This window comes from Numida meleagris, chromosome 5 (assembly GCF_002078875.1).
Source record: "Numida meleagris isolate 19003 breed g44 Domestic line chromosome 5, NumMel1.0, whole genome shotgun sequence".
Taxonomy (NCBI): domain Eukaryota; kingdom Metazoa; phylum Chordata; class Aves; order Galliformes; family Numididae; genus Numida; species Numida meleagris.
In genome coordinates, this window is record NC_034413.1 from 41458433 (window position 1) to 41482073 (window position 23641).

General features: G+C 41.4%; 1 protein-coding gene and 1 long non-coding RNA gene across 5 annotated transcripts in view; one reads left to right on the forward strand and one right to left on the reverse strand.

Annotated features, from left to right (window-relative positions):
* Nucleotides 1–7582, reverse strand: part of HIBCH (3-hydroxyisobutyryl-CoA hydrolase) — a 37383-nt gene extending 29801 nt beyond the window's left edge. The window contains exons 1-6 of one of the 2 annotated variants that reach the window (XM_021400399.1): nt 7468–7559; nt 6635–6677; nt 5768–5908; nt 4456–4540; nt 3486–3566; nt 1546–1598 (exon numbers count right to left, since the gene is read on the reverse strand). In XM_021400399.1, coding sequence (XP_021256074.1) covers nt 1546–1598; nt 3486–3566; nt 4456–4540; nt 5768–5908; nt 6635–6677; nt 7468–7499 — 435 coding nt within the window. In that variant the 5' untranslated portion in view covers nt 7500–7559. Of the gene's footprint in view, nt 1–1545; nt 1599–3485; nt 3567–4455; nt 4541–5767; nt 5909–6634; nt 6678–7467 lie in introns of both variants that reach the window. The other variant, XM_021400398.1, reaches the window with a different exon arrangement.
* LOC110400499 lies at nt 7477–22445 on the forward strand. Of its 3 annotated transcripts, XR_002439892.1 has the most exons (7): nt 7477–7609; nt 7681–8092; nt 9343–11027; nt 19478–19539; nt 20230–20339; nt 21441–21537; nt 21952–22445. It is a non-coding gene; the product is annotated as an uncharacterized LOC110400499 (long non-coding RNA). The 3 variants fall into 3 exon arrangements; XR_002439890.1 differs by having other exon boundaries at nt 20230–21537; XR_002439891.1 differs by lacking the exon at nt 20230–20339.

The following is a 23641-nucleotide window of genomic DNA, read 5'->3' on the forward strand; positions in this document are numbered from 1 at the left end:
AGGCTGTTATACCACAATAATGCTTCTAGAGAGACGGGAGACAAAAGTACTTAATGTAAAGCTTTAGAGGTCTTCCATGCTCATGCCTGTACTTGTGCTAAGCTTTGCCTAAAGCAAACACCTGACAACATTATTTCTTAAAGCAATGAAAAGGAATGCAGTAGAACAGAAGCTGCAGCGTAGAAAAGGGTAGAACAAAAATGCCTGAAGAGTTGGTCTGAAAAACAAATTCAAACAAAAAAAACCACAAAACCATATGTGGACAACTAGCCTGACCTCCTCTCTTCCAGTAGGGCAACAACCATTTCTAGTCATCAGGTTCTGCAGTGTGAAAGGTCCTCTTAGGTTTTGATCTGCAAAACACCTTAAGACCTATGTCACGTTTCAAACACCCTAGTTAAAACAACTATATAGACATCTGTAGAACAGACGAAAGGAACTAACTTCTTTCTAGGAAGGAATATTCCCTTCTATTCAGTCTGAATCAGGCAATAATCTGAATCCAGCCCTGCCTGTGGCAGGGGAGCTGGAACTTGACGATCCAACCCAAGTCATTCTATGAATAAATGCAATCAATTTCATATAGTAATTAGACCTATTACATTCAAAACAATGACAAAATCAAAAATCCTACTAAGTGAACTGGCAGCAGAAACACTGAAGCAGCTTTCCAGCATAATTACTGATAGTCCATAATACAGAGCTCCTTTAAATCTTTACTTTCAGGAAAAAGAAGAGTATCTGTCAAGAACTGTATTGAAGCAATTGTAATTAGCAGTCCAGAAATACTTGTCATCACCTATAAATCTATATGGCAGATAGGCATCACTGTCAATTCGTTGTTCAAAATAACTCACAATTACTGTACTCCATTCCTCGCTATGATGCACGTGTATCAAACATTATCACATGAAGTTGAAAAGCATGGTTCTGCCTACTCATGCTACTTAGTGTCAACAACTGCTAAAACAGCTATTAGCACTGAGTATAACAAGCAGTATGATGGAGTCTCCTCCAATCATACGCTTTAGAAATAAGATGTGACCTTGGAAAAGGAAGTCAAGATATTGTAACTTGTTATTTGGGAGTAATGCAGAGGTGAGACAGAAGAAGCATTGCCAGATCATTTGACAGAAAAGCAGGGAACTCATGAACACCTGTTAAAGTAAAGCTTTGAATCAGATTTTTTCTACTTTTTTTGTAAAGACTTGTCCTTTAATTGCATTTTTATATAGTTCTATTTTCTAATAAAAAGAGTGGAAAACTACAAATTCATGTGTTCCAAAAACCTTGGGGTGGTGTTTGCTACAGTGACAGGACTATTGCCAGATCCTCAGAGGATTTACTTGCACTAGTAATCAAAGAACAGAAGTGGTAGAAGAGCAGTAATTTAGTCTGACAAGCTAAATACAAAAGCTTTGGATTAAAATTTTTTTAAACTGCAATATTTGAAGCACTGTGTGCAGTTCATGCAACTGGGGTACACAATGTTATATTACTTTAAAACAAACTATACCAGGTATCACACCAAGGTACTTAACTTACCGCTCCCATTGTAATGCCATCAATAAGTGCAACATATGGCTTCTTGCAAGTGCCTACAAGAAATGTACAAAATTGTTTTTTTCTCCAAAAGAATAGAATGTAGCTAACTGTATACATGATACATTTCCCCACGCCTTACCTCAGCAGGAGCAACAGAAAATAGTAAATTAGAAAATAAAATATCTTACAATGAAGCTGCTCCATGTGATTATAAAGCAATGGAAGAAACACCAGTGGCTGTCTTACTACACTCCTAGTGTCGTAAGAGAACGTGAAGTGTCAGTGTGAGCACCTGATAATTCAGCTGTATCTGGCTATTGTTAGCAGCCTTGCAGGAAGCTGGACACAGCAGTTCCCCTTTCACCCTATGTTACACTTGGATTAAGAGCACAGAGTGTGTACCAGTACTTGAGCACAAGGCCAAGGTAGGTTTAAGCCAAAACATGACTACCAGCTACTGCAACGTGAACGTGTTCTGTCTTGCTAATTCTGCTGCATGTTCCAGCCCAGGCATGGCGCAAGTCAAGATGCTATCCTAAAGCACTGTGGTTTTATCTGTTCATGTTGTCGGAGCTCTTAGGAGGTATGAAACTACAGTCTTGATGCTTTCAATTACTGTTTATGGAAAGATTCAGATTCATTCAGAATGAATCAGACTGCTGATACAAGTATCTGCTGTGACTATAGATCCATGCTTTAAAACAAAAAAATATGTTGCAAGTCACTTCAGTCTTTGAGGTTATTAGTTACAAAATATGAAAACTGGATCTTTAACTTTGCTCTCACGTGAACGTATAAGATAGCACACAGGCTCCAGATGTTAGTCTTTGAACTACATTTCCACAGAGGCATGTCTTCCCAATAACAAACTCACTAAAAGCAGCTCCCCTATGTATTTAAAGTTGTAGAGTGCAATATAAAGTATTTATTTCTGGTAGAAATCTCAATCCTAATGGAATACAATCATATCAGGATTACCTAAAACCTAGCTTTTGTAATTATATGCATTTTAGGTATAAAACACCACTTAAAAGAAGCAAACAAGCATTTGAATATGTATTCTTGCAATGTTTGGCATACCAATACTAAGCTTTTACAAGAAACCTCAAGCTGAAAGCAAGAAGGCACATTAAAAAATGCTAAAGCTGAGAACCCTGTCAAACCAAATAAAAACAGCTTTTCAGATATTACTCTTATTCTAATAACTATTATTATATGCTCATCTGGCAACCTAAGTTATTCTCTAACATCCTCACCTCCTCTCCTGCAGTAACTAATACTGGATACTTCTGATGGATGTTTAAAAACCCAAACCATATTCAATTAAAATATGTTCTGAGAAGTTTTTTCCAATTAAAACATTCAACTCCTGATTTTTTTCACGTGAAAGAGTAAGAATTAGTATCCTTTAATATTCTCAAACCCAGTAAACTTCACCCAGTGTCTTTGTCCTTAACTATTTTAACATCACTTAGCTGTGGGTTCTTTGCAATAAACTAAGGCAATAATCTCCTAGCTGGACCATTCCTTTGAGAAGCTTACTTAAATGGAAAGGTTTAAAATAACTTGTTCTTCTGCTATCTAGTTGAGTGTTAATGATTTTCCATGTATATATTTTTCTCTTTATGCCTTTGAAGTAGATCAAGGATAAGTAGTGCAGAACAGTACTGTCTGAATCTAACAATTATACCATCAATTGCTGAACTGTAACTACCAAGAACAGTGGGATGGGATGAGGTAGCTGTGGTAGGTTAAACACAAGAAACTGCATGCAAGGTATGAAATGAGATGTTACGTTACTACTACTGAACTTGGTTTAAAAAAAAATTACTAATTCTATTATGCTATCTTTTATGGACTAGCAAAGAGAGAAAGTGAATTTATATTCAAAGCCATTATTATGAAAACTATATTGTGTTAAAATTTGCTAATAGACATACCAATGGCATTGTCCAGTGTATATTCTTCTCTGAAGTAATCTCGTGTCATTCTATCTCCAGCTCTTCCTGCATTTGCAATAGCTTAAAAGAAATAAAAATTCTAAAAATCACTACAAGATTAATAGAACATAAAAAAACAAGCACAAAAATTAATACTACATAAGAATTTTTGTCCTACAGCAAACAACTTAATCGTGCTTTATTTTACCTGAGCAAACAAACTTACCGAACTGAAATATGAAGACGAACTATCAAATTAGAGTGCCTTCCATTATGTTGGAGAGTTTGTCACATAATTCCTGAGAGAGTACAGTCTCTTTGCTGCACTATAAGACCTCTTCCAATGGTTGGCAACCTTGTTTATACTATTTCATATCAGTATATGGACAAGTCACTTAAAACTGATTATACTGAAGGCCAAATGCTAAACACAAAGAAACAGTAAGAGCAGGGTGTAATTTAACAACTGTCTGTGTTGCTTGTTTACTTAAGCTTTTAAACAACCATTTCTCACAGTTTGGAGACTTCCTGTTGTACATAGTTACAGAATAGTCACGAATACATTGATCCCTGTAGTCAGCTATGTATCTTCCCATCTCTGAGTCAAATGTCAGGCACAAATCATTCAATAGTAACAGCACTACCTATTGAGACCCTTCAAATTTCTTACAAAGAAGCTCTCAATAATGAAATGCTGGGAAGGAAAAGATAAGAACCCTCTCTCTTCCCACAAATGATTGGCTGTTATCACCAGTTACTCATAAGCAAACATTTGACATATCTTTCCCAGCTACTACTTTGTGTGGATTGAATTCCTTTATTTACTGTGACTCAGGTAAATGGACACTTGCTACAGAACAGTGAGAGATGAGCTGTGCTGACTTCTGACACCTTGCTGTGCTATCGTGAGAGAGCTGTTAGAACATTCTGTAAAGGAATAAAAATTGGTTTAAGAGAATATAGTCCTTACCTCTAATGTCTCCGCCTGCACAAAAAGCTCTTTCTCCAGATCCCTTTATAATTATTAGAAAAGTTTCAGGATCTTGCTCCCAAGTCTGAAGAGAGGTAAATGTTTCCACATAAAATTAAAGGCTATGCATAAAAATATACTGTCTATGGACAGTATATGATTCTTACTTTAATTTTTCAAAAAGCAAATCATAACATGCTTTAACTAGTTTGTTTTAAAAGGAAGTCAGAGGGCTATATGTGCTTGTTTAGGAATCTCTAACTGCCTCTCCATTGTCATGTTCAGCCTTGGTACTGGAGATCAGCACAGCTGCTTACAGAGAGCTCCTAATCTCTGAAGATAAGCAGCTTTTCCTAAAGCAGGGCCTGCAGAAATCTCAAGGGGAACACAATGATGAGGGAGAAAACTGGGAATACAGAAGATGCAGTAACTATGTTTCAGCAGAGTCATTCAATTTTTGTTGAATCTAAGATGTGTAGCAAGGAAAAGAGCATTTAAATTGTTGATGGACATTCTCAAAATGACTGCAATCAGTGCCAGTCATGGACTGCATCAAGTCAATTTGTGCACAGACATATTTGTGACAGGATATTTGTATACCAGCAACCATACTGAAAATAATGCTACCTTTAAAGGTTGTGCTTCAGATAAAGCCAGTACTCAGTACTACAGATAAAGTAGTTCTTTAAATGCTCTTCAAAGAATGCATAAATTTGCAATACAACCATCTACCAAGACACAAAAGTCAGGTAACTATCTAACCAACACGGGTAATTCATGTCTGACTTCCTGAATATGATAACATCACTCAACTGAAAAAGGATTATTTGCGTGCTTAAAATTTCACATTATTTCACTACCTTGTAGAAACACTGTCTGTAACTCCATAAAGCTACTCATTAAGGAACAAAACTAAAAGCAACTTCCTTCCTAATGACTTGTATCTTTTGTTGCAACCATGCAGCCTCCCAACAAAGTATGCACTCAGTTAAGAGCCAGCGCTGCTATACAGCTTGGAATACGTGCATGACCAGCTGGGTGTTGCCAGCAGGAACGTATGAATGCTGACAGCTGCTTGCCTTTAATTCAGACCTAGTGTTAATATGGGTGTCTTATCTGTGTAGATGCTAGAACTTTACTTTTTGTCTGACAGCTTTTTGCTTTGATGTCTTATTTTTCTAACATGCTTGAAATCGTCTGTTCCTTTCCATACTGTAGACCTGAGCTCCTTAGCCAGTGCTCTCACACAGTATGCTATGAAGAGTCAGGCTGAACCTTAAAACCGGCATCTGATAGTGTAACAGCTACTCACCTTTATTTGTGGATAAATTTGTTGGATCATCGAAAAACTTAGTGCATTGAGAACCTTGGGTCTGTTCAAAGTTATTATTCCTGCGCCTCCTTTCTTTTGCAACAGAACATCAGCTGCAGAATCAGTATGCTTACATGTTTTCTGTAAGTGCAAAAACACTAAGTAAAGCAAATGGCTTTGACATCTTAAGTAATGTACAAGAGTGTTTATGGAAACATGCTCTCAAAACTCACTGTTTAAGATTTAAAAACATACATTTTGAATTCCACACTAAGGCTTTCCCACTGTACTTCAAGTTGTATTTGTACTTCTTACAAAGTTCTCTCTAAACCACTTTATGCAGTAAAGCTCCAGCAAGCTCTTGAGTCATACATTATTTGACAAAGACATCTGAGGTACTTAAAAACCAAACAAACAAATACACAAAAAAAACTATGGTTGTGTAAGACTGACGTTCTGAAAATACCTGCAACAATTACAGTAAGAATTCCATATGTCTTACTGGCAGTTTGATACCGCAAGCCTGAATGTGCACACTGCTTTGACTGTACGTAACTTCTAACGGCAGAGGTTTGCTCACTAAACTATTTTCACAATTAATTTTAAAGTGGAACAATATTTAAGGAAGAACATAAGGCAGGCAGTATAGAAACAAACTACAAAATTAGGTAAGGCCAAAGTAGTTGGGCTTTAATTTATGATTTAATAGACAATTATAACGAAATGCTCAAAGATGCAGGCGATGTTACGTTCAAATGGCATTCAGAAGCATCATGAACAGACACATTGAAAGTTGTGTGTGTTGTCTGTCTCAGGAGTAAGAGTCCCAAAAGCTTCCACCTTGGTCAAACAACACGCTGTTCTTACCAAATGCTGTAATACTACTTGCAGTCTGTTAAATGGCTTCAGTCTGAAAAAGAAATGTTAAGAGCTGAAGCTATAAAATAGCTATACAATCCCCAAACACACAACTGCTGAGCTACACAAAGCTTTGTCTGAAAAGTTTCTAGATGGGATTGTTCTACGTTCTACTTTTGCTTAATCAAGAGCTATTTTGAGATCAAAATGGTTAGAGATATCATTGTATGTTACTATGTAGATGGCAAACAGCAGTTAATGGTTTCGGTGTATTTAACCAGTTTCAAGATCTGAGGTCTGGGTGCTAATATGGCAAAGTAGGAGTTTGGGAGATATTTTTGGTAAGGAGCAGCATCTCTAATGATTTAGAGTCATGGCATTTGCTGGACTTCAGACTGCAGGCACTGGGTTTATGTTAACATTAGACAGAAACTTTGTCTTTCAGAACCTTGCATACACACAGACCTGGCTGACTGAGCTCGTGCTGTGCAGTGTATGCTCACGGCCTGGTGTCCTACACAAGGTCATCTTTTGGGACCGGGCTCAGCTGCAGCAAGTTAGCATGCACCCATGTTACAGTTCCTTCGGGGTCACGGTCCCCCAGCCTCAGAGGTTGGCTGACTGGCCACCGGCACCCTGCTGCAGCACACACAGCCAAGCGAGCCGAACCCGAGCTAGACACCTACACACCCACACCCACCCCTCCTCACAGCTCTAGAGAGGGGCAGCACGCAGCGGGGCCCACCGGGCTCCGCCCTCCAGCCGCCGCCGCCTGACAGCACCCGGGCCGGGCGCGGCCGCGGGGCGCCGCCGCCCTCAGGCGGGAGCAAGCCAGCCGTTACCTGCGCGGCGTCATCAGCACGCGGGCCGCCATGGCGGCCGCCGGCGCCGTCGCTCTCCGTCATCGGCAGGGGTGAGACGGGGCGGGGTGGACGCATGCGCGGGAGTCGCGGAAGGTCTCCCGTAAGCGGGCTGTCCCGAAAGGTACGCGTGGGTTTGAGGAGGCGTCATGGTCTGTGTCTGGCGGTTGCTAACTTCCTTATCTTTCACCGTAGCGAGTTCAGTGCTGGCTGTCCTCATTTGCACCTGTATTTGAAGCAAACAAAAGTCAGGAGACCTCGCGGCAGCTTTCCCCCGCTGGACCCGAAGCGCAGCGTGCGGTGCCGAGCCCCAGAGGGCAGCCTTGCTCTGCGCGGTGGGAAGCCGCTCCGCCCCGCCTCGCTGTGCTGCCTGCTCCAGCGCGGCGGCTCGGGGCGGTAGAGTCTGTCGTAAAAACCTTAAACTCAGTGGACACACACGGAAAAGAGAAAGTTTCGTTATTGTGCAGGCCCAGTTTTCGGTCTTGTACGCCGTGAGAGCAGGACGCGAGGCGCTTTTTAAATCTCAACCAATCTAAACCATACCAAGATACCATCGTGGCCGATTTGGATCCCTTACTTCGATTTGTATTTTTAAAGATTGTTAAGGGTAAGGTAGCATCATCTCTTGTGTGGGCATAACTGGGTTATCAGGAGTTTAATAAGCAGGTAACGTTGTTGTACTTTGTGTCTGACGCCTGAAGTTCTGCATATTTCACAGACAAGCAGGAACGGCGGCTTTCTGTAGGGTAACCCTGGTGTTAGTGACATGGAAATGCGGAAATTAGTACCTGGAAGCTAATTGCAGGTAGGAGCAGGAGGAGGCTCTGTGTGACTCTTGGAAACCTCTTAATAAATGCCACCTGCGCGCGAAGGGCAAGGCTATCATCAGGGCATGGTTACACAGGGTGTCGGTGCCTAGGAGCCCAGAATACAAGTCACTGGTCTGATGCACCTTCTACTTATCCTGATTTTCATCTGTTTCATCCCCTCCTGGCTTCAGAGTAAATAATGGCCCTCCTTTGTTGCCTCCCAGCTGTATGTCAGATTTAGAATAAGAATAGGGCCTGCTGATTTGTAAATTATGAAGTACCACAAGCATCATCTTGCAGCAGCTACTGATTTCTTTCCAAGGGGGTGACACTAAATTTATGCTTTGTGTTTTCTTTAATTTTTTTTCTTTCCCCCCTGCTTTCAAGACAAACTGGAGCTATGTTGCTTGAGGCTAGTGTTCTACTTTAAAACATGCTGCTGATTGTTTAATTTTATCTATAGGTTTTTATTATTATTATTATTTGTTTGCATGCAGTTATTAAAATATTGCAGTTTTCACACTGATAATCATTTAGTGAGTGCAAGCCTGCCCAAAGCCAGATTCAGAAATTAACTCAGATATAATCGTGGTTTTTAGTAGTGCTTCAGCACAGCCCATCTTCTGCAGAGTGGAATTTCAAAGTGACAGCATTTTCTAAAAAGTAAATGAAGGGTTTCTGTAAGTAAAAATAGGAAAAAGAGTGAAAATAATGGAGTTACATGGAAATAATTTGAATGAGGTGACCTTTAACCAGGGAGTTCATGGATGATGTTACCATTAACTAAGAGGGCAGGAGGAGACTGGGTGTTTTAGAGTAAATAGCACCACAGTCACCAAGCCAGGAATTCAGGGAGTGCAAGTACAGTAGCCAGAAGGATAGGCAGGTTGTAATTCCTCCCTGTGGAGAAATTTCCTGGCAGTGTGTTCAGCAGGTTTGGAAAGAGAAAACAAATTGCAGACTGTAGGAGGACTTCAGAGGTGAGCAGATGTTTTGGGGTTTTGTTTTTGTTGGGTTATTGTTTTTCTTTTCTTTGTTTCTTTTCTAGAAAAAATATAACTTACACATCAGGATGTAGGTGCTCTTGCTCCCAAGAAGCATTCCAAGAGCTGCTCAGCTGCATTCTGTATGCCACCTATATGTGCCTAATTAATGATTAATTTGTACCTCTCAGTTACTTGCCTCTGAGAGCTCTGCGTGTATTTCACCAAGACCAGATAATAAATGGTGCAAGTACTTCATCATGTCCTGTATTACCACATCTTGGCTTGCAGTAAACTTAATCTTTTCCTCCACTGGTCTAAGAGCTAGCATCTAATTTCTGTGTGTGGATAATGTGGGTAGTAAGTGCATCCTTACAGTAGACAAAGGTAAGGAAAAATGAGCCTGTGAAGACTGAAGAATAGAACAGGAGAATCTCCAGTTCATCCCAGCAAACTGGTTATTTCTGCACTGGCAAGCAATCCACAGATTGGTGGTGGTTGTTGTTGTTTTTCCCTTTTTCTCCCCCTCAGTTCAGCCCTTGTTGACAACGCTGTAAAACACATAAAACACATGTAACAGGCTTAAATATATGCTTGCTCCAGTGTGGACAGCGAGTACTAAAGGCTCAGGTCTGCTGTGGACTGTCCGCCATTGGCTTCAGTGAGAGCAGAAGTTGACTTAAAGTAAGTGGAAAACTAACGTGTCTCTCCACTCTCTAAAAATAAGCCAGCCCAGGAAAGGTCTGAAACACAGGAAACATATATGTAATACGGAGGAGCAATTTTTGCTTTTGTTTGTAATGCGAGTAATCCCATAGGAAGAGACTCTATTCCCCCAGGCTTTTAGTCAGAGCCTTGTCAGATAATGCATCCACATAGTCTCTGAAGTCATAGATTTGGGAGGAATGCACAGCTAATGGCATTCCGAACTGAATTTCTCCCATAACAAAAATGGGGGGAAGCTCTTTCCCCTTTTACCAATTAGCCTGCATTTTACTAGTGGGGAAGTAGAAGCGTCTGGAAAAAGATGAAAGCAAAGGCATAATGAATCTGCATGAGTGAAGCAGTTTTTCCATTTTCCTCTGGCCTCGGAGGGCACCGGGGAGGTGCGGGGGCGGCTGCTGCTGCAGCAGGCGCTCTGCGTGGGCGCAGCTGGGAGAGCCTTCCAGCAAGGTCCATCCATCCATCCATCCACAGTGGGCTCCTGCACTCCCACCACCCTGGCTTAGACGTGCTGCATCCGCCCACCGGTCCCCTCTGGGTTAGACAGGACCCTAGGCAAACACCCTCCTACGTCTTTCTTCCCTGCTGCCGCAAGCAATCTGTCACTCCTCCCCTCAAACCACCCACCACCCACGCGCAAAACCATAACTGCAAGGAACACCCTCTCTCCTTCCCCCTTCGCTCCCCACTGGTCTGTTTTTCTCAGCGGATGAAAAATTCCTGGAGATCTAGTGGTCGCCCCTGGGTTTGGTTTTTGAGACCCAAGGTGCTGGATATCTTTTAGGCTCACGGCTCGGCGAGCTCTGTTTGCAGATGTATTGCGATAGTTTTTCATTTGCATGTAATTACACATGTGCAGGTGGGAAGGGGCCATTTGCCTCCCACTGCCTCGATGTGCCTTCCTTCCTTCCACTCCCGCTCCCGGCCTCCCACGCATCCAGTGATGAGAAACGCTGCAGAAGACTGACCAGCCACCAGCCCGCCCACCTGAGGAGGAGGAGCAGCAGCAGCAGCAGCAGCAGCAGCAGTACATTTCTCTCTCTGCTTTTTAAATACAGTTAAAAAGAGCTGCAGTGTGGGTGGAAATAACTGTAGGGAGAGTGTGTGGGAATGGGGCCAGGGGAAAGTGAATTTTCTGTTGGTAGGACAGTTACTTCTTGTAGACTCAAAAAAAAAAAATACCCAAGGATAACTTGCTGCTGAGAGTGTCTTTAGGCGCACAATTAGTTCTTAGGGTTGAGTTTCCCAGAAATGGAAAGAATGAAATGGTGTTTATTTTTCCCTGGTAGTCGAAGCGGCAGCCAGCTCTCCGCACTCAGGGAAGCTTGCTTACAAGCCTCCAGGAGGCTGCATTAGCAAGGGATATTTGTGCTGCATCCCGTTGTGTCATCCTGTCTCTTGTTCTGCTCCTGCTGTACGTGCCTGATTCAGTAAGAGTCAGAGCTGCTGCTAGGTATGAAGAGAAAAAAAGCATGTGGTTTTCACAGTGTGGAGCTGTATTTCAAAATACCACCCCTGCTGGACCTCTTGAAATAGCAGTATCCCAGAATATCAGTTAATTTACTATTTACTCTAAATTTGTTCTCTGATAAGAAATTAAATTCAGGTTTATTTATGTTAACAGGATGTTATTTGAGATGCTGTGCTTGTATTACATGCAAATAGCAATGAAAGTAGTATAGAAAAACACAAATCGTAAGACTGGTGGCAGAGTACAAAGTAGTACCACTGTTTCTTAAGAAATATCTTTGATAGACTCTGAGAACTTAGGGTACACAGTGGCTTTCAGGATCTGACTCAGTTTAACCCATCTATCTAGAAAGAAAAGTTTTCCTGTGTATGTGTAATACTTATCACATTGTCCTGGCTTAGGCTAGCTGTATGCATTCTTCTCAATCCAAAACTCTGCCCATATGTTCCTCTAGATTTCTCACCAGTATCGATCAGGCTTTCTGTTTGCGTTACCGATGCCAATTGTTATATCAGGATGTGGTCTGTAGATATTCAAGCAGATGCAATAGCAGGCAACTAATGCATTTTGGGAAACTGGTCTTTCAAAGTACAGGAGATTTTTCAAAAATCTGGAATGGACCATGTAACTTGCTCCTAGTAAGTAGAGACCTTGAGCCCCATATCTGAGTAGTTTCTGCTCGATAAAGCAACTTTCTCTGTGGAAATGGAGCATGTTCTAGAGTGCAAAGCCCTTTCACAAAGGCACCCTTCCTCCTAGACAAGACAGCAGTTTTCCAGAGCCGTTTGAAAGGCTGGGGCTGCACGGCTGTCATGCATTAGGGAACTGGGCTCTCTGACTTCAGTGCCTCCCCTACCCCAGCCTCCCATTTTCTGTAGCTCTGGAGATTTTACTCTGGCTTAGGAATGAAAAGTGTAGGCACAATGCCTTCCGCTGATTGGCTCGGAAACAAATGATGTTATGATTAAGCCTAACACAGGTCTGCGTGTGGCACAACAGAAAGTCAGCTGGTGGATTTAAGTTAGTGAGACTAGACGAGTATCAGCGGAGATGTAACCCCAGTGGAACTAACTACCCTGATCTTTTAAAAGTTCTATTTCTGAAAGGCTTCAGTGATTAATATTTTAAATATATCCTTATCTCTTTCCACTGAATCTTATGTAACTTGTAATTATAATCTACCGGAATTACATACCCACAGTGAGGAGGAAACCTATTCCAAATAGTAAGTTCATGTCACTTGACTGATTTACTTTAAAACATTGCACTAATTCCTTTGTCAGTAGCATTTGGAAGCAGTATTGGCACGCTTGTAATACTACCCTGCATTTAGCATTGGTTCAGTTAACTTTAAAGGTAGTGCTTTTCATACCTTTTGTATCAATGAATGTACATCAGATTTTAAATGCAGATTATACGCTTATCTTGCCAACTACTGTTAGCCTGGAATTTTCCTCAGGTGATCTATTGTGGTGGCATGGTATTATTCAAGAAGTTAAAAAAAAAAGGCATTTAGAATAATTTCAAGTCTATTTTAGGAGCTCAGTCCTGCATGTAGCACTACTCCTCTTGGCTTTCTGCTGTATCTTGGAGCTGTCATACACTTTGGTCTTGCAGCATCTGATACCAAACCTTGCCTTTTCAGGGGTCACAGGGATCCAGTCGTTACCTAAGCATAAGAGCATTTGACGTTAATTAGTAGTGTTTTGACAGTCCAGGATGAGTACAGAGAGTACCTCAGGTGTCTGTGTTAAGAGCTGGTTGCTGCTCTAAGCCCAGGTGAGTCTCTTCAGTAGGGCAGTTTGGCCGAGAATGACGGTATCTTATTATGTAGATGTGCGTGTATTTAAACCTTGACGCGTTACTCACCTGGCACCTTGCATAGGTATTCATTTTCACTTGAAAAGTTCTACATTTGGCTTAGAAAATGTATTATTAAGAAGAAATGTTCAATTTTCTTTCCGTTTTCTTTGATTCTGAGGTGCAGCTAATGCTGCTCAGAAACTAATGGCTCTGAAGAACGTTGCCCAGGGGAAGGTATCTCAGTTAATGCCACAGATGATGCAAAGGACAGGGCAGATCAGATCAGAGAAATTAAAAATCAGGAAGAAAATAGGTCAGGAGAATAAAGAGAGGTCCTTAAGCTATTTAAAAGCAAGCATTTATCATTTGTTACTGCAGGTATATTCTGCTCTGAAGCATGAATTACCAGGCTCCATTACGGCGTAATTGTGGGCAAATGCTAACTTCAGTGCAACTCAATTTAGCAGATTCCTGTAACTAGGTGTAATTATTAACCTCTTGGAAAGACTGTGTAGCAAGTCAGAAGAGAATGTGTTTGTTCATTTGTTTCAAAGAAATATTGTCATTCTGGGTCATTGACTTTTTGCAGTGGAAGTGATGGGGGGGAGTGCTTGGTTCCCGCAGCCCCACACACTGAGTGCACTTCTGCAGGGGATTGAGGCTCGGTGAAGAAAGCGGTGGCAGCCCCAGGAGGGTACAACATGGATCTGAATTGTTCACGGGGAGTTACGCAGTCATTAGTTCCTATTTGTCATCTCAGTCTTCTTTCTGCCCGGTGGTTTTCATGATGCCACGGCTTCTGTCTGGACCCTCCTTCTCTCTCGCTTGCTCTGTCTGTGACAGCAGCCAGCCTGGAACGAAGGTTCATGCTGCTAAGAGCAGGATGTAGGAATATATAATTATTTCAGAAATAACATGTTACACAGTGTGATTTAGTCATACTTTGACACACCTCTGTCTGCCAAGAAATAGGCAGGCGCTACCTTATAAAGCTGCTGCTGAGAGCAAACCTTCAGGCTCAGGGAGCGCAAAGGCGCTTCATTGTATGGATAACTGCAGGAGCAAGCAGCAGGGTTTGGGTCTGGGGCCTGCAAATCTGTTGCCTGAATTAGAGGCTGCGCTTCTGCCTAGGAGATGTAGCCCCACGCAGAAGTAGCTTGGGACATGAGCTGGTAAAATTAAGACTGTTTGAAAAGTGATTTTATTGACATTTCTGGCCTTTAAAAAGCATAGCATCCTTGTAGCTCTTGTGAGTCTTTTGGAACATTCACCATCGACCAGTTCCTTCCTAGTAGGAGACAGCTGCATTTTGAAGGTACATCTGTCTACAGTCTTAAGTATAACAGCAACATACGATCTTCAGTGTTCAGTCAGCAGAATCAGACATTGAGAAGTAAGTCTGTAGCTGATAATGTTGCTCTTAAAATTCATTACATTACTTGGAAGTTTTAATTAAGCTACGAGAAATAGCCAAAAGATTGCAGTAACATCTGACTGCATGTAACCTAGAAATCAGTAAGACTATTAACATGAATTGACCATTGGAGATAACAGAGGCATTGTAGCTTTAAGTAAAGTTGCTTCGTTATTTGGGTGTAAGTGAGTCACTTTGCTACTATGCTTTTCACATCTGTAAAGGGAAGAAAGTAACTTTTACTTCTGTCAGTGTAATACTAGAATTCACTTGGCAGTTGAAACGGTAAGATACTACGTATTAATGATCACAAATAGCATCTTGTCATTGCACAAAAGATGTCTGCAATCATTGCGCCAAATAGTAAGTATAGGTTATCTGTTTGCAGCGCGTGTATCAGAAAATACTATATAGCACAATGAGCCGGGAGGAGGATTCAGATAGCACACGCTTTGGATTTCTGTGTTTCTGCACAAATCCACACACAGAATAGATGTCCTCTCTGAAAAAAAATAAAATTAGAAAAGCTGTCCTGTAAAATGTTTTAAACAGAAACCCAACCAGTGCCTGCTACATATATAAGAAAGGATGCATGCTTTTTTTCCCCCAGCAAAATCTGACCGCTGTTTCACGTACAAGCCTATAGTGCTGTCAACTATGAGACATTACCCAGCTGTACAGAAGGAAACAAGGATGTTTTCTAGCTAAGGACAAACTGCTGTATAAACACATACCTACCCAGTCATACTGTCCCTTCCTCGGGAGTATTTCTCATCTGAGAATCTCCTATATTTTTTTCAGTAAAATGCTTATTATGTACAGGAGTAAAAAGCCCAGAATCCTTTAAGGTCCGCCAGTATGCAGTGTCAGGAAGTTTGTAGTGTACTTGCACAAGCAGTTGGCTTTATTTCGCAGTAACGCATTGAATTTTGTTAGTTATTCGTCATAGGCAGCCATAACACTTGTAGGTAGCATAGTGACTCACTACAGAATGACTGCAACAATGCGCTGTCATTTTGTTGCTGCGGAACAGCAGACAGAAACAGATCTATCAAGAGTGTGCTGAGTTATTTCTTGAAGGTGAAGGGACATGTCCTCCCTGGGAGATGTCACTTTGTCTTCAATGCCTGGAAACTCTTTGCCAAAGATTTTGGTTACCTGTGCTATGTAACCTTCACTTTTCTGTTTGCAGATCAGCGATATAATCCTTCACACGTATTTCAAATACGGAATGGGAGTTATCTCATCTAGTTATCTCATTGGAAAAAATAGTAAGAAGAAATAAAAAATCATAACTCAGCCACATTTTGAAAGTGCTTTAGGTCAGTGAGTAGATAAATGAAAGCTCAACTCTGTGGAGATGAAAGTGTAATTTAATTCACTTTCAGTCTCTCTCCTTGAGTTAATTAGTATTCAGCCTTCTGATAGTCATTTCTTCCTTTTGAGCCTCTTGTGTATGAGCCATGTGTATTTGTTCAGCCACTGCTGTTGCACGATCACCTCCACCCAGCCCTGAGTCCAAAGGTTCACCAGTTTCCTTTAGCTAATAAATCCGAAGGTGGGTAAGATAAGACAGGTTCTGCAAACTGCACTCTGTTTTAATGATACAGCGATTCCTTAAAATCCAGTGCTCTGAAAGTCAAAGATATAAAATGCATTGCAGTTTAAGATCTTTAAAATTATTCTGTTATTACTGTTCGGAACTATAGTTGGCGCTTGAATTATTAATTTAGAAAGTAAGAGACATACAAGGTAGACAGGCAGTCATTATATCATGTACATTTATGTCCACACACATTCTCACTTCCACCAAGGGAAATTATAAATAGCCCAGCTTATCTGAGAATTTTCAAGATTAATAGTGTTACTTCTGAGAGTGCTGTCCTCGGGGACTGTAGGCATCGGGAGGGCTGGTTTGCGATGGCTCTCCGAACTGTTTATGGTAGACCGTTAATTGTTTATACCACTACCATCTGAATGCCAATTTAAACAAAAACAAAAGCTACAGAGCTAATGGCACTCCCGCTCATTGCAGTGATAGAACTGAGCACACATGCTTCAAAGCATGAAGGAACTAAGGCTTCTCTTAACAGCCCCCTCTGCTGCTGCTGTCAATAGCCAGAGCTACAGAAGACACAAGTAACTTTTGACTGATGCTCTCCTGCCTGAGATATAACTGATATCCAGGAGACAGCTGCTGCTGGCTCGCTCTGGCTTCTTCCACAGCTCTGCATTAATGAACCTGCACTTGTAAGAAACACAACTGCTGTAAATGCGTCAGAATGCCTTCAAAAAAATGCCTTCCTAACACAGTGCCTCTATAAACTATTGTTTAAGGCAAAGCACAAGAGTTAGTAGCACTTCTCACATTTTGGCCTAGTGAATTCGGTCCGTGAAACCATTGGTGGACAAAGGCGATCTGCAAAAACAGAGCCAGCATTTACCTGAAACATTTAATTCTAAGAATACACGATGATTTGAAAAACTGAAGGGAATATAAACTATATACAAAATGTATACATGTAGGGTACAAAATGTTTAAGAACTATCAAATCATCATTATTCTAATCTCTTTTAATTGCTCACCAGATTACAGCTGTTGAAAACAAAAAGACAAAAACCAACCATGCTGCGTCAGATCCAGGTCACTTGTCTCCCAAAATACTGCTATTGGGAGCTATGTAAGAACAGGGTAACGTGTCTTGACTTTTGGTTTCAACTCAGGGGATTCCTGAGACAGATGAAATTTAAATACTATTTAGTAACTTTCTGATGCTTTCCCTTCTGTGCTCTTGTCTTGCCTCCCCTGGAACTTTCACGAACTTCTAGCATCTGCAGCAAACAGTCGCACAGGTCTAATGTCTGTAGGAAGAATGTCCCTGCTGTTTTTTCTGAAGACATGCCTCCTACTAGCTTCCTTTGATGTACCCTAATCCATGAATGAGAAGACAGATAAACGTGCTTTCTCCAACTCATGACTTTATAAACCTGCCATTTCCCTGCTAAGTTGCTGCTGTCTGGCAACTGCTCTTCTGGGCAGAGAAGTCATTCCAGACATATAAGCATCCTGCTCTGAACCTTCTCCAGTTCCTTTATATTCTTTTGGAAATATGGAGACTACACTGTTGGTTCTTTTTCTCCTCGAACTGACATGGGATCCATGTCTCGATTTCTCTGTGTGGAAAAAAAAAAAATCCATATATTATGCTAAAATAGAATTCCATCTTTGCAGTTCTTACTTCTGCACTTTTTTTTCCTTCGTAAGTTCTTTGTCACTATTTTTGGGCCTTCTGGTACTGAACAGTTAACAGCACACTGTAGCAATGTAACAAGTCCTCAGGGAGGTAGGCTGCATATCCCAGAAGTGGCTAAAATTGGCGAGCCTGCAGGCAACAAACCTTTTCTCAACTATTAATAGAACAGGAGGAAGAAAAGGAAGAATGGATGTAGTAAATGATTTTAAAAGGCATAGCTACTTAAAACTCACACCTAACGTGCTGATTTGGAAGTCGTAAGATACAGTATAAGAAAAAAAAGGTAAGACATGTTAGTACTATTACATAGACAGTGTTTTTCAGCTTTTGTCGCTCTCCTGTATTTTTTTCTTCCCCCACCCAACCATTTCAAAGGCATATCTTTGCAATGATGCATCAATTTTCTGTCTACTTGAGGTTTAGAAATAGCTGAGATTTTATAAATAGATCACAATCTGCAAGAGACAAAGAGAATGGAAATATTGTAAGAGGTTGGCTGAAAATTTTAGATGTGGATTGTGATTTCAGACGTCTCTGAGAGTGGAAGCACTCAGTCTGAAATGCTTTATTGAGCGCAGCAGAGGAACCCGGCCTGTTGTTCAGCAGTGGGGAAAGGCCAGGCGGAGTAAGTTGGCATTTCTGCTTGCGGAACCGAGCACGGAGTGACATCCAGCCTTGCCTCCAGGAGCTCACGGCTCAGTGACGTGAGGAGAAAGCACTTTGCCATTCCTCACTGTAGGATGAAAAGCTAGAGTCAATTGCTCTATAACACACTGCAGAGCCGCTAAATCAGAACGTGTAACTTTTGCACTGCAATTTTTCCGGCACTATTCATGTACTTTGAGTTGGTAGCATTGATCAAGCTTGTTCCTGTTTTCTACTTTCCCTCCAAAAGGCCTTAACATCACCAAGGCGTCTTGGCACAGGCTGAAAACTTGTCCTATCCAATGAGGCAGTAAAAAAGAATAATCAGGAGTGGGAAACAGTCTGATATTCTTTTGCTTCCGCTTGAGAACTCCTTTTGTAAGGTCGTTCAGATCCTGCTGATACTTCCAACCTGACTGTGAGAGATCGAGGAGAAGCCTACTGATACCTGATAGCTGGGAGCAGTGGCATTCCTCCAGCCCTGTACACGGAACTGAGGTCCAGCTGCTTATCTCTTGACCAATTCCACCAGAGTAACTATGAGAAAGGTGATTTGGTGATGGTTCTAAAGTAACTCATTCAATGGAAGGGACTAACCTTCGCAATGGCACATTAATTTTTAAAGACAAGTTGCTTCCTGAAACCAGGCTGTGTTTCACAGGAGTCCTGTCAGGTTGGCATAAGCTACGTGTTCTCAGTCTCTGCCAAATACAATGGTATATCACTAATGCTGGACCTGTCTATGTCCTTGAAATGCATCTCCAACTGTCGTTGGTTTTTGTAGAAGTTTAGGCCGATACACACTCTGCAGAATCAGGTTCTTTAAACCTAAATTAACATTCTGTTGAAGACTAAACATATGTTGTTTTTCTTCACTGTCAACAATTTAGTTTCCAGGTTTGGAAAAGAAACATTGCTGGGGAGGAATCCAATGAATTTATTAATGAGCTGGGTAAGTATGGAACTATTAATATCTCCTGAGATCTTGTTTGTGTTATTTTTGTCTTCAGCTTCAGACTCCGAAATAAACAGATGTTCTGAAGCTTTCCACTGAGAGTACTACTGCATGTTAGGTCCTATTTTAAATACATCGTGATTACCAGGATATTGTAGGAAATGGATAAATAGCAGTGTACAATGCTTCTGAAACAATTTGTACCATTACCTGAAATCTTTATCTCAGATTGCACTGATAACACCGAAAAGAAAATATTGAAAATGTTTCTTACATGTAACTAATGATTTTTATTTCTAGTAATAAATCTGAGTAGAAAAATTGAAACATTACTTTATTCTACAGTGTTGTCAGTGCACGTTAAAACTCCTGTTCATCATTTTGTGGCATGACTGACAAAAAAGCCTACCTGTCCTGGGCGCATGCTAAATAGATGACTACTTGATTTGTCTAAAAAGGTTCTATTTATTACTCAGTCTGTTCCAATCAGAGATACTGCTTTGAATCTCAGTGTGACTGACATCTTTGGCAATCCCAGTGACACTCAGCTCCTTTGCTCTCCATAGTGAGGAGTATCATCTCAAGAATTTGAGAAGGGCATCAGTAAATTGCTCGTTGTTTTCACACATTGGGAAGGGGAAGAAATATTTGACCTTGAAACTGAGTTCAACTCTTTCTGTCCCTTAGATGCTGCTCTATTTTAACCAAGATGTTAAAGGAGACTAACCAATCAGTTATGCTAGCGGTCCTGAGGTGAAATACAAAATAAAAGATCGATCTGCTTCTTGCAGGAAGAGGTTAGACCGCTTCGCCAACACTTGACTCCCTTTTGTATTCTATCATTACTGGTCCTATTTATAATTAGACAAATTCAGCTCTAGAGAGAGCTGGACGTGAGGCCTCTGAAGTCAGTGGTGAGCCTTACCTTGAATTTGATGCAGTTTGTGCCTTGACACCAAAGGTAATTTTCCTGGTTGTGCCACTCAAGTGGTTTTCATCACAAATCATATTTGCACATCCTGAGTAAAAGTGGTTGCTTTGGTAGTGCTTTAGGTTTACAAAGCTACGTGGTAGATGACATGCATTTAATATGGGAGTTAATCTTATATAGCTGTACTGAATTAAAAAACAACGACAAAACAACAACAACCATTTCAGTTAAAAACTGCTTTGAGCTATGACCATTATTAGCCACAAAAATATGCAGAGGAGATGGGTGCCTGTATCATAGTTTTAATTATCCTTTCTGTCCTAGTCACTTTGCATTCTTATTCTAGTGTTCCTACTTTTTGTTATACTACACTGTGTGTATATGCAGGCTGTTTGCTTAGGTCTTTCAGTCTTTTCTGGGGACCTCATTACAAGAGGAGGTCTCAGCAGATCCTTTGAAAAGCTCTGGTCAGCTGAGCCTCCCACCGTACCGACAGGCCCGTGCAGAACCCATTGCAGGTTGTCAGTAGCTAAATGGCACAAACCTCCCTGGCTCCTGCAGGGAACATAGCAAAGTCAGCAGGGCTTTGTTCACTCCACAATCTGTAGCAGCGGAGCTCACAACAGGATCAAGGTCATAATATTTTTTGTGCATATTCAACAGCATTAATGTTAGGAACACGTAAACAATTTGCTCTGCACACAGCAAGATCTAATGAAGCTTGATTTCCTGTGGGTTTATGCATTTCAGTTTTGCAACCTGCTACCTTTCCTCCACCACTTTAAAAGCCTCAGATATCCTTTCTGTTTCATCCAAGTTCCCCATCTGCTCCCCCCTTCTTCATGCGTGATGTCAGCTCCTGCTTGGGCAAGAACAACAATTCAGTGGCCAAGGGGAGCCCATTGAGGAGTTCAAGTTGTGGGCTTTCCTCCCACAGAGTGCACTCATGCCTTTCTTTCCTTGCCAGATGCTGGTGTTCACACAGCCTTGAAGGAATTTAATAGTTGCAAGACTGCTGCCATGCATTGAATTTGATACCTCCAGTGGGTTCAAACGTTCACGAGGTGAGGAAAGGTTGACTGCTCTTTAGGCAGGTACTGTGCAAACAGAAATGTGGTTTTGAGAGTGGGAAAGGCCCATGCACTATGAAAAAGCACATATGTTTCTGCAGCTGGCATTTTCTTTTGTGCATTACTTTGCCTTCTGATTGTTAACGAATGCAATACATCCAAAGGTGTTAGATGAAAATCCAGAGGAAGGGGATCCCCTGCTTCCCTGCCAAACCAGACAGGCCACGGCAATGGCAGCTCCTCGTCTTACTGGCTGTGAACATGCTGTGCTCAATTACCATCAGCAGCGCTCGTAGCTGTGCATGATTTGCTGATTCACTCTAGGACTATTTCTCAGTTCTTCTGTCAGCATTTCTCTTTGCTGATAATACATACTGGTAATCGAGCTGCTGGCTGTCTTTGAAACAGGAGGGAAAAAGCCACTTTGTTCCCCATCATGACTTCAGTTCTGCCCAGATTACCTGGGAATACACACAAATTGGTGCGTGATGAAAAGCTTCCCGGAGGAAGAAACAACTGCCATAGTCACCCTAATGCACTGCACATCACAGAATCATAGAATCCTTAGAGCTGGAAGGGACCTCTGAAGGCCAGCTAGTCCAACTCTCCTGCAATGAACAGGGACACCACAGCTAGATCAGGACGCCCAGGGCCTTATCCAGCCTCACACTGAGTGATTTTGTTCATGTTTTGTGAAAAATATTAAAGGCCTGATTGAAATGAAAGCTCTTCCGTTGTCTCCAGTGTGCTCTGTAGCAAGTCCTAGCAGCACAGATCTCACCTTCAGCTTATCTTTCTGATCTGGCTGCTGTAATCTTTTTTTCCCCTTATTTTGGCTCGGAGTTAAAAGCTGCTGAAGGACAGCAGAATATTTGGTGTCAACCGGAAATTCCTGATTTCAAAGTACAGCCTTAGTTCATGAAAGAAACCAACCAAGAAGCTTTACTATAAATTAAAATGTGAGCTCCTAGAACCCATTTCCTTAAGATGGGGCTCAGGTGCTTTACCTTTGCCATTATTGGAAAATATCAGCTGCATATATCATACTTACGGCGTCAGATGTTTTTACATGAAAATTTTGTCTGTGCTGTACTGCGTTTGCTTTATTTTTCCTCTAACCTAAGAAACAAGTCAGCTGCTTCCCAGAGTCAGCTGACACTGAGTCCTTCTCAAGCAAAGCCTACTATTAGCAATGTGCAGCTCCGGCAATATTTGTAGGTAATTTTGTTTATCCTATTTTTTAATTATAACTACTTCTCTTTATTTTTTCAGTTTAATTGGGATTTTATTTTATAGCATTAGTTTTTGGCCTTGTAAAACAATGAGGTATTTGTAACTATTTAGTGGCGAGTATTGTCACTGTGATGGGGCACACAGATTGGAATCTTTATAACATAAGATAAACTCGTAACCAAAAGCCCATGCAGAAACCCAAGCAATTCTTTGTTTCATTGAGAAGTTCAGCCCAAGCGTAGGTTCATAATATAGAGTTTAGTAGATGGCGTTTATCTGCATGACATATTTTAAGCACTGTTTCTGAATATTCCGTTGTCCAGTGGTCGAGTACGTATTTGTTGGTATGGCTCTAACTATTGCTATAGAAAAACTTTGGCTGGCTGGCTGTTGTTCTTTTCATTCTGTGGCACTTTACATCCGACTTTTCTTTAATTCTACAATAATGCTTTACACTGGCAAGTGTTTTCAAAGAAAACTTTGTACTTTATGTGACTTAAAACTGCATTTCCTCTTCTCTGAGCTCTCTTCGGCTAGAAATACATAGACTTTTGCAAGAAAAATAAGTTAGGTACAATTTTTGTACAATGCAGCCATTTCTCCATTTCTGCTAATCCTCACTTTTATAGCAGAAAGAACAGAGAAAGGACTCTCTGAGCAAGTGTAATAATTTCCAACAGGCTGCAATCCAGATTTTCACGCAGAGCCTCACTGAAAGAAATCACCAGCCACATCCCCGTTACGCTCAGCTCTAGTCTCGCTCGGCGCGCACCCCCCGTCCCCCGCCGCTCCCTGGGCCGGAGGCGGTGCCGGGCGGCTCCTCCCTCCCGCAGCGCCTCTGCGCGCCGGCGGCGGCGGCCTGGAC